This window comes from Alternaria ventricosa (genome assembly GCF_023758065.1).
Source record: "Alternaria ventricosa strain BMP 2768 chromosome Unknown scaffold_6, whole genome shotgun sequence".
Taxonomy (NCBI): Eukaryota; Fungi; Ascomycota; class Dothideomycetes; order Pleosporales; family Pleosporaceae; genus Alternaria; species Alternaria ventricosa.
The window spans coordinates 260,339-271,166 of record NW_026055686.1 but is presented as its reverse complement, the minus strand read 5'-3'; the positions used below and the strand labels follow the sequence as shown (position 1 = coordinate 271,166).

The following is a 10,828-nucleotide window of genomic DNA, read 5'->3' as shown; positions in this document are numbered from 1 at the left end:
CCCCCCCCCACCCCCCCCCCCCCCCCCCCCCACCGATAGTTGTGCTGTGCAAAGGCACGCCTCATGCTGCACATGGCACCCACCCAGCCACCCCTTCCAAACGCGTGAACGCGGGAAACATGCAAAACTGAATCGAAGCCAGAAGGAATCCGTCGAGAACCAGGCCTTTTCGTCCGCTCGCATGCTGGCATCCAAGTCCCGCCACACCACACAAAAGAACGCCAGGCCAGAGACGCAAGAACATGCGTTGCCAATCACCCAGCCGCATAGTCTTTGCGAACAAAAGGATAAAGCGCCTAGTCGAGACCATCTGCGCCGTCCATGTCTACATCTTCATTATCAGCCACCTTCCTGGGCTCTTCAAGATCCTTCTTGAACGCCGCCTTCTTGGCATCCACGTCGTCCCGGCTAAGATCCTTCATCCAGGTGTTGTTCCTGACGAGAATGTCTTGGACCCTCTCTCTCCGCTCGTCGTTGAGCTTCTTGTACTCTTCAGCGGGGTTGGGAACGGCCTCGCTGAGACCCGCGCGCACGGCGTCTGGTTGCAGGAAGTATTGAACACCGCCTGTGCCGAAGGGTTCGCTGTTGATAAAGGTCATGATGTAAGCGGCGGGGCTGATGGAGACGGTGATCTTGTCGCTGTGCTTGACGTGGTCGAAGCGTTCTTCCTCGGTGAGATCTTCGGCTCGGGCGAGACGCTTCTTGAGGTACGGGTAGTTGACACGGGAGAGGTCGACTTCTTCGGTGGGTTCCACGGCCATGTACGAGGCGACGTATGCTCGCCAGCGCTTGATCCGGTCGAGCGTGGTGAAATCAAAGGTCGGGTCGTCCTTCTTGAAAAGCCGCACGTGCGCCCACATCTTGGCGGGGTTCTGTAGAAACATCAATACATGATCTATAAGAGGGAGGTGGTGTTGACTTACGTAGGTGATGCGGTAGGTGTCAGCGTCCTTGGCGAGCTTCTCCACAGCCTTGCGATAGCTAATCTCGTTCTTGTGAGTTGTGGTGTCGTTGACACGATCCTTCCTGAAGAGGTTGTAGATATCAAGGCTCTTATCCTTGTTATCATGACTGACAACAGCAAGAGCGAATCGGACAAGCGAGCTCAAGAGCCTGTCGAACGAGTACAACTGCCACCCGATCTGCAGGTAGTACCTTCGTAAAGTCTCCTCGATAAAGTTCATCTCTACTTCGCCAGAGATTTGATCCTGGAACATTTCGAGAAGCTGTTGGTAGTAGTTTGCTGATGGCGATGTGTCTTTGAAGAAGTCGTCGGGCTGCTTGTCGAGCATCTTGAGCTTCTGCGCTGCCTTTGGCTCCTTGGCGCGCGCGATGACTTCTCGTACCTCCTCTTCGCTGTCCTTGAGCTTCAACAGCCTCTCATAGAGCATGACGAACATGCGGAAGAAGCAGTAAATCGAAGCGTTGGAGTACATGTTGTACTCTACGCGTTGGTAGGGCTCTTCGTGCTCAAACTCTCTGTCGCCGAAAGGCGTGGGAGCATCGGTATATTCTACCCATTGCCTCTCTGGTCGATCTGCGCGAGGATTGGAGTTTGAGCTGTCACCAGCAGCTTCCTCGTCCATAGCGGATGCATCTGGAGTACTGTCCCGGCTCGCCGACGCAACACTGTCTTCCTTGTCCTTCCGTGACTTGTTGTTGGGATCAAGAACATTGCGGCGGAGGTCCCCCTTCTTCATTTTCTGCGAACGTTGAGAAACATCATCGTCTGGAGAGGGCGTATCCTCGCCAGAATCGTTTGGCGTATCGCGTGGCGAGGTTTGTACCCGCTGCTCGAACTTGGCAGAATCGATGCCAAAGAAGAGAGGAACGAATTCCTTGATAAAAGGTACGACCTTTGCAAAGTCGGCACTGTTATTGTTGTCCGCGAAAGTGAGCATCAATCGAGCCACGTCGAATAGTACCTCTTCATCCCGGAAGGAAAACGCAAACTGGTAGTCCGGCTGCGATATCTCTTGGATCTGCTGGAGTCGCTTCTGCTCTTCGTATCTGACCTGGATCTCATTCGTGAGGGACTTGGGCTGGAACTGTCGCTTGTCGGCCTGCTTGACGGTGATGCTCTGGTGATCCAGCGACTTCCAGAAGATCTTCTGGGTCTGATCGCGCCAGACCTTTTCCCATTCACGCTGTGCGGCCTTCCAATCCTCTAGCTTAGTCTTCAAGCGGTGGAGGAGTACGGGGACGACGCTCCAGGGCATTTGGAACAGTTCCTTAATCACGTCCTTTCCCCTGTCACGGCCATAGATCTTCATGATGACTCGTTTGTAGATCGTCTCACTCTGTCCACCAAGTCCAGGTGGCAATGTGAATCCCTGTCTGTCCTCTGGCTTCATCGTGAGCAGCTGGTTGGCGATAGGCTCCAACTGTTGGATCGTGCGGCTGCAGGCCTCGATGTTGAAGTCATAGTCGTGGCGCTCTTCCTCGATTCTGTGCAAGCCCTCCTCGAAAGTGTTCTTGCGATGGGCAACGAAACCAGAATCCTCGGAGGCCCAGGTCGGGTGAGATGCCCACTCGTCGTTCAGAACAGATCTGCAGAGTTCGTCGCGTCCACTACACACGCGTTCTCGTTCGCGCCTTGGGAGCAAGCGATAGCTAGGACCAAGACTGCGGCAGTTCGATAATGAGACACGCGAGTTGACAGTCTTAGGGCGGTACTTTTGCTGCTCTTCGTCCTCGCCCATGAACTTCTTGAACCAAGCATAGAGTTCCTGATTTCCGCCGATGAAAGATCCGGCGCGAGACAGTAGCAACTGCTTATCGATTAAGTCTTGCGAGTAGAGGTTGCAGAGCTTCAAGAACTCGTTCATCGTGTTCTTGTTTCCAATGAACTTCTTGACCCGGTCAAAGAAAGCAAGCTCATCCTGGCTGGGTGTTGTGGTCGTCGTCGGTGGCATTGGCTCAGGTAGCGCAGGAGTCAGAGTGGGTGATACCGGTGGTCCATCGGGAATTGCCTGCTTTGCGCCATGTCCGGTCTTTGCGCGCTTCAACATGTTAGTTGATAATCTTTTGTGATGCTCTATTGCATTCGAAGGAAGGCCCATTTTCATCTCTGGTGGGAAGAGAGCTAAACAGTACCCCACCATCAAACATAGTGATGATAGTCTCGATGACAATGATTGTGATTTGGTGGGGTTGAGATGGAAATAGAGTATGACCAAAGAAAAGAATTGAAAGGGTTGGGGCAGAGGACCATGGAGATGCACGTGCCTCTATAAAGAAAAACAACGTGACCTAACCCGGCCCGTGATAGTGTAGAATCATGTACGTACCTTGTTGACATTGCCCTGGTTGTATCCGCCCCGAACGTTTGAGGTTGGCATTTCTTGCGACATGGGCGCAGGCATCGGCGCAGCCACAGGTCCTTGTCGCTCGCGTTTCCTCTTGTTGTCGCGGTTCGCTGTAGGTGTAGGTGCAAAGTTGCCCATCGGAGGCAATCGAGATGTATCGGCGCGTCCGGGCGTTTGTTGGTTTGCAGCGGCTCCGTATCCTGATTCACCTCGAACATTGCTGAGCATGACTGCGTCTTCAGCCGCGTTCTTGGCGGCCTGCTGTTGCGCTCTGTGTTGAGCAGCGGACTCCGGAAGGAACTGCTTGAAATCCTCGAGGAGATCGGGCGCGCCACCAAACAGGTGGGTGACTTGAGCGTATACGTCCTGGATGGGCTTCGACTCTCTCTGGTACGTCTGCAGTATCTCCAGGAAGTTTTTGTAAATGTCTGGGTGAGCTGCGAATCGGTTCTACAATACTGTTAGCATTTTGGGCTTCAACCTCACATTGAAAAATGGTACCTTGATCTTGTTCACGTAGCTAATCGCATGGTTGAACTCTACCGGCCCTCTCTTCTCTGCTGCAGCCCCGCCCATCTGTGGGAGCTGAGCAGCACCGTTCATGGCCTGTCCTTGTAACGATGCACCCGGATCAACGCTGGGTGACATCATTGAGCGGCCAGTAGCAGCAGATACTGCGTTCTGTAACTGCGAAACGCCTCTCTGCTCTTGCTGGTGAGCTAGCGCTGCAGCTCCAGCAGGGTCAGGATGAGGACGCGATGTGACCTCTGGCGAATGAGGCGCTGGGCCCTGCTGTCCTTGGGGACCGTACAATGGCCCTCCGAGAGTACGGTTGTTGGGTGAAAACATCGATTCTTGTCCCTCAGGACCCTGTGCTCTCTGTTGTTGAGGCCATGGGCGTCCTTGGGCAGTCTCGTAGTAGGTGCTCTCGTGTTGCGGGCCGTTGTTACCGTTAACAGCACCGCTGCGTGGCGGTGAAAGCGGCCTTGGAGCGGGCATAGTCGATACCATGGTTCCCATGGGCGTGGTTACTCTGATAGCGTTTGGGTCGCCGTTGGTACCACACTCGATCTTGTAGCCGGGTGGCAGAAATGTGTTGAAGCCTTGGATCAAGGCCGGGTTGCCCGCAAACAATGTCGATACCCTCTCGATGACGCCCGGGGTATCAATAGCACCACTCTTGAAGTCCTTCATGATATCGAGGAATCGGTTGTACACGTCGGGGTGGTCGGCGAACTGGACCTTGACCTGGTCGAGATAGCTCAAGGCGTCGTTGAGGATCGGCTGCTGTCCCTGGCCCATAGCCATTGATCCTGGAGGGCCAGCAAAAGGCATCAACATCTGGGCCTGGGTAGGTGCCTGTACGGCATGCTGCATGCGCGGTGTAGTCTGCTCATGCTGCGCGGGCGCACTTCCATACATGGGGCCTGAGTTGGGGCCACCCATGGGTGGCGCAAGTGGATTTGGCCCGTTCATGGGTCCTGACTGGCCAAGCAGACCGTTGGGCCCGTGGATGGTTCGCGTTGATGGTGCGACTGCCACTGGCTGGTGTATTTGGATCGGCCCTGAGTGGTTCTGGTGCGCAGCGTGCTCGCGCTGCTGTCGCTCGTGCAGGTCGCGGTCCCGCTGCTCTGCCTCGCGCTTGACGATGTCTTCTTGCTGGTGCATGGCATGCGACTCCATCTCCCTGTCTCTGTTTTCGCGATCGCGCATCTCGCGCTCTCTGTCGGCGTTGGCTTGCTCCGAAGTCGGCATGTGCTGCTGCTGCTGCTGCTGCTGCTGTTGTAGGGTTTGCGAGATGCCCGGCAACGAGTACGGAGGGGCTTGCGGGCCTTGGTGAGCTTGCGCGCCCGCGTCGGACGATGGCGGTCGCTGGGCGGACATGTGGGGCGACGAGTGCTGAGGTTGCGCCGTCAGCCCGGGAAGTGTGGGGAGGTTCTGGTTGTGGGCTGTCGCAGCGTTTGACGAGTAGTAGCCGCCACCTGTGATGGGGTTAGCAATGCGAACAGGCGCGTCGTCCGCCGGTGCTACGTACCAGATGGTGGAGGGAGTACTGGTCCTGGACCCTGAGCGGGTGACGCATGTGAGGGACCCTGGGGCGTCGCGCTGTTTGGCCTGTCATCGGTCTCGAAGTCAGCGTGAATCCAATCGAAGGGTGGTGAGAAAAGAAGCTCGCAGGCGTCTTCGCTCATGGTGCCCGTCTGCTGTGGGCAGTGAGTGGGAGGCGAGTACGCACCCATAGGGACCCAGAGGCCGTGGCGCCTGGCCTTGACCCTGCTCTGTTTGCTGCTGGCCCTGCCCAGCGGCCGCCGCTTGTGCAGGCGGCCACCCGTCGCGATGCGCTGGATTCATGTCCTCGGCTTTACCAGGCGTGCCGGCGATAAGGGAGCTTGCGTAGCCGGTTCGGTAGTCGCGTTATCGTGTATTGAGCGGGTTAGCCTCTGCTGGAGCTCATGGGAGGCTCGTTTCTCCGAGAGGGGTCTGTTGGGCGTGGTGTGGCTCGTAACTGGAACTCGGTCGCCCGCTGTTGATCAGGAGCAAAAGCGCGGCTGGAGCTGGCACGGGGGCCCAAGTCGCGGGATTCGGGCGTCGACAGAAGATGGGACGGCGGTCGAGATGTATGCGACAGGCTCGAACGAGTCAAAAAGAACAATAGCGAAAGGGCAGGCTGGTGATGATGCTTCCGCTATCGACACAGGTTCTCGTCAGGGACCACAGATCGGTACAACTGTCGGCCCGCAAGGCGGTGGCAGAAAATCAATCAGCGCGTCATCTAGCCGAGCCACTCGGTGTCAGCCTTATCTGAGATGCCGCATGCCTACACCACTTTCACCTTCGTTGGCTTATGGTATATCTTCACGCAAACCTACACAAATTCCTCACGCGTCTTTTTCAAACTGAAGCACGAAGATATGTATTTACTGGATGTGACTTCGATGGGAAGCCAATTCAATCGCACTCGCCCATCCCCACCACAAACGCCTCAAAACAACCAACATAAGAAGACTCGTGATGCTCGTTGTCCATTCCCTTACTCTCCGCTCAATCCTTCATTAGAAGATCCACTGGAAACTCTCAGTAACCTCAAAGCCGACCCTTGACCTGGACGTCACATTAGTAATCTCGCTTGAGTGAACCAACCAAGCGGCGGACTTACCTGATATCAGCGCTGCTAGCACCAATCAGCACCTCAAACGCGCCCTCCTCTGCAATCCAGGCACCTGTCTGACCAAGACTCGTGTCGAAGTATCCCACGGAGTACTTGTCCAGTGTCAAGACTACATCCTTCGTCTCACCAGGCTGCAAAAAGACTTTGCCGAAAGCTTGGAGTTCCTTCTCGGGGCGGGGAAGCGTCGACTTGACGTCTTTGACGTATGCTTGCACAATTTCGTGCGCCGCAAATGAACCCGTGTTTGTGACTGGCACGGTGATGGTAATCTTCCCATCCTCAGAGAGTACCGTGCTGCTAGCACTCGGTGTTCCGTATTCGAAGGTGGTGTATGTAAGACCGTGCCCAAACGCAAAGAGTGGTGCAATCTTGGAGCGCTCGTAATGCCTGTAGCCTACGTAGATGCCCTCGCCGTACACAGTCTTGAGGTTCTCGCCAGGCCAGTTGTGGTACGCTGGGTTGTCTTCGATCCGGACAGGGAACGTGGTTGGCAATTTCCCGCTGGGACTGCTGTTTCCGAGCAACACATCGGCAAGAGCATTTCCAGCTTCCTGACCTTGGTACCATGCTTGGAGGATAGCTGGTGCCTTGTGTACCCATGGCATGGTAATCGGTGTTCCAGATTGGTTGACGATGACGGTGCGTGGGTTGGCGGCTAGAACAGCTTCGATCAGACGATCCTGCGAGCCGTTCTTCGGGAGATCCATAGTTTGCCTGTCGTATCCTTCCGACTCCCACTCGGCGTCCAGTCCAACGATTACTACAGCCACATCAGCATCACGCGCTGCGTCCGCGGCTTCCTGTAGACGATCGATCTTGTCCTCCTCTTGGTAGCCGATTCGGCAGCCACCGTAGTCGTGGCGACGACCGATGACAGAAACCTTAGACGCGGGTCGGACTTCGTTGGTGCTCTCAATCAGAATCTCCACAGGTTTGTCCTCTTCGAGATGGATCGACTTGAGCACATCTTCTGATGCAGAGAACATGGCCTCACCCTCCTGTATCCAGTCCCAGTTGTCGATGAAGATGTCGCCGTTGATGTACATGCGCCCTGGCCCGACTGACGCAAAGCTGAAGCTGTGGTTTCCGGTTGTCTTCGGTGTGAGTGTGGTCTTGACCTTGAAGGAGAAGTCTGGAAGGAGTTCCATTGGCGCAGAGTCCCATAACCACAGATCTGTGCTGACCTTGTGTTGAACGACTGCCGGCTCACCCTTGAACCTGTCGCCCTTGTAGTATTCTAACCGAACACCAGTCTCGCCGTTGGACTGGCAGTATGGCGAAGCAAGCGGTAGCCATTTCGAGCTATCGCAGCCTTGGGCAAATGTGATCTCGCCGTCGAAGCGATTTTGAAGGCCTTGCCAAGGTGTGACGTTGTAGTAGGGGTTTAGGCCTGCGCTCCCTCCTCCACTGGCGATGGCTCGCTTGACGTTCGGCCCAATCATCGCAATCTTCTTCGCGTTCTTGATGGGGAGTACGCTGTTCTCGTTCTTCAGAAGCGTCAATCCTTCGATACCAGCCTGGAGAATTAGGTTCCGCGTCTCCACGTTGTCGATCGACTGCTCCGGCTCCTCTGGTGTCATGTTGTTCAGTCCCTTGACACGATCGACAAGATAGAGTACTCTGGCGGCGGATTCTTCGATATCACCACGGGTTAGCTCACCCTTCTCCAGACATTCCTTCACTTGGTCGACCTTGCGCCATTTGGACGGCCCGGGCATCTCAACATCAACACCAGCTTTTATCGATGGTGCAGTTGCATATGTGCCCGTCCAGTCGGAAATAATGGCTCCATTCCACTTCCACTCGCCTCGTAGAATCTCTTTGATCGAGTGTTCGTACTCATCCGCGTGAATACCATTGATCATGTTGTAAGCGCTCATGAGCGCCCAGGGTGATGCGTCTCGAACAGCTATCTCGAAGGGCTTCAGATAGATCTCACGCAATGGCCGTTCAGCAATGATAGCATCGTACGCTTGCCGCTCAGTTTCTTGCTCGTTCCCGAGAAAGTGTTTGATCGTAGCTGCAACACCCTTGCTCTGAAGACCGCGAACATACGATGCAGCAAGCTTTCCAGTAAGGAAAGGATCTTCCGAATACGACTCAAAGTTGCGACCACCAAGAGGGGACCGGTGCATGCACACGGTAGGCGCAAGCAACACGTGTGCACCACGAGCCTTTGCTTCTTCTCCGAGGTGACGGCCGATTTCCTCAATCATATCCAGATTCCACGTGGAAGCCATGGATATGCCGCATGGGAATAAAGCGGCCTAGCTTCGTCAGCGTAAGACAAGCAGTGCCAAGCCGGAGTACGTACAGGTGTGCCGTTAGTGAAGAACTCTCCGCGAGCGCCATTGGGTCCATCTGATGTCTTGATTGACGGTATGCCCTTTTCGGGTATGGCTACAGTCCGCCAGAAGTCCGCTCCTGCAAGTAGTGAGATCTGGAATGGTCAGCCCGGCTCCGCTCGAGGCTGCTTCGGCTTTCGAATAGATTAACGAGGTCAGGTGGGATCCTAAGCGATCAGAAAAGCCATTCAATTTGATTACCGACTTTCGAGAACCAATCCTTCTAGACCTTCTGCTCCAAAAGACGGGCTGAGATAAGGGATTGTGGCTGGGGAATGACTCGTATCCCTACCAGAAAGACGTGTAGGGTAGAGTTGACACCCCCTTCTGCCTCAATCATTCGACATGACCGTATCGAACGCCGAAATTCGAGATATCTGCCACAAAAGTAAAGGCGAACATACCTGTTCCTCTAGAGTCAGCTTCGCCGCAAGTTCCCTCGCCTTATCGTCCGGCCGCTCCATGGAGAATATCTTCTTGCCCGCCATCGTTTCGTCTGCCGGGGAAGCTTCCTCTGGAGTCGCAGCAGGCGTCAACGTAGGAGAAACGAGAGTGACTGGTTGGATGTGGATAGCTGCGTGCTTTATGTCGTGCTGTTTGATATCTTCCGTCGGACTAGCGTTTCCAAGGTTGATTGTAGCCATTGCAGATCAACTAGAATTAATCATTCGATAAATGCGGAGCGTTCGAGCGAATTGCCGCGCCTTCTTGCCACTGCAACCGGTGCGGTAACGAGCAAGGAGTTGAACGACGATGCGAACGAGAGAGGGAGGACAAGCTGAAGGATTAGCAGATTCAGAGGCAGTCAATCGAAGTAGATTGTCATCCTTTAGTACTTGCGCAGCGCTGGATGCGACTGTCTCTTGACGCATGGACCCAGGGAAAACGCTCGAGTACCGGATCTATTGGAAACAAGCCTTGTCCTAGTCACGGCTCGCAGGCACGTCGTCTCAGATCTACAAGGTAAGTATTATTGGTCGGCGGGGGCAATCAACCGAAGTTAACGCGCCCGTCTCGATCTGTCGACAGGAGGGAGGCTCATGTGTGATCTCAATCTAGATCCGTTGCAACGGCTTCTTGTGGCGAAATCCGAGAGTAACGCGAAGGGTACGATAGCAATCCTTTGATCCCCACCACGTTGCAGCTTTCTGAGCAAGTAAGAGCCAGACATCCCGCGCAAGTAGGTTGAAGGAGCAGGTGACACGTAGACTAGACATGCAAGTCTACGCCGCGCAGCGAGACATTCGTCTCTCGAGGTAAGCAGCGTGGAGCTTGATTCGTCGCCTACTCTTTGTTGGACAGCTGTGATGGCGGACCTGAACCTCCGAAGCTAGTCTAAAAGGCAGTTGAGCAGCTTCCGAAGCGCACATTAGGCAGTCAAAGGATGATACAGCGCGGTTGCATACCAATCAGTGGTGGGAAATCTCGCAATGAGGTTGTAGCGGCCCGAGAGGCGGGTATGTTAGCGGGAACCCGGGCCAGTGAACCGTCTGCATCCTGGCTTGCATATCACGCTGACGAAGTCTCCGCCTGGGCCAAGCGAGCGTTGATTGTGGTTCATCGATACCATCGGACGTTGGAAGCAGTGACCTGACCAGAAAGTCGGAATGGAAACATCTGGACGTCGTCTGTTCTTGCCCCGCCAACGCCGCACGTGCACGATGTCGCGGTTGGATCTCAGACACACGAAGATCATTGCGAAGTCTGGCTATCTTCACCGAATTTTCATCTGCGAATCCGTATTTCAATGAGGATGCGAATCTATCACGACACTACTGTTCAGGCCGGCTGCTAGCTCGTGCGTCAACTCGTAGCCCTATATCCCCACGCCGTTGAGCACCTGACACGAGCAAATTGATCGGAGTATCGTCGGAAAAATAGCAAATGAAAAGGTACTATGGTACTTGATTGCGACCGCACTGTAGTCATTCAGCAACCAAGTGTTGGTACCAGCAAGTTCATCGTTGAGATGCACTGTTTCCTGCTGTGCTGGTGTTGGAAAGGCA

At 54.8% G+C, this 10,828-nt stretch overlaps 2 protein-coding genes across 2 annotated transcripts; both read right to left on the bottom strand.

The window, feature by feature from the left end:
• Nucleotides 1-296: 296 nt before the first annotated feature.
• Nucleotides 297-5,548, bottom strand: J4E93_004167 (uncharacterized protein; the record flags this gene model as incomplete). Its single annotated transcript, XM_049342096.1, has 5 exons — nucleotides 297-872; nucleotides 924-3,002; nucleotides 3,291-3,758; nucleotides 3,810-5,290; nucleotides 5,344-5,548. 5 exons carry the CDS (start codon nucleotides 5,546-5,548, stop codon nucleotides 297-299), a joined length of 4,809 nt encoding a protein of 1,602 aa, XP_049200248.1.
• An 813-nt stretch (nucleotides 5,549-6,361) lies between these two features.
• J4E93_004166 (uncharacterized protein) lies at nucleotides 6,362-9,310 on the bottom strand (the record flags this gene model as incomplete). The annotated part of the gene is made up of 4 exons (XM_049342095.1): nucleotides 6,362-6,410; nucleotides 6,466-8,744; nucleotides 8,792-8,917; nucleotides 9,227-9,310. The coding sequence occupies 4 exons, from the start codon at nucleotides 9,308-9,310 to the stop codon at nucleotides 6,362-6,364; spliced, it is 2,538 nt and encodes an 845-aa protein (XP_049200247.1).
• Nucleotides 9,311-10,828: the final 1,518 nt, after the last annotated feature.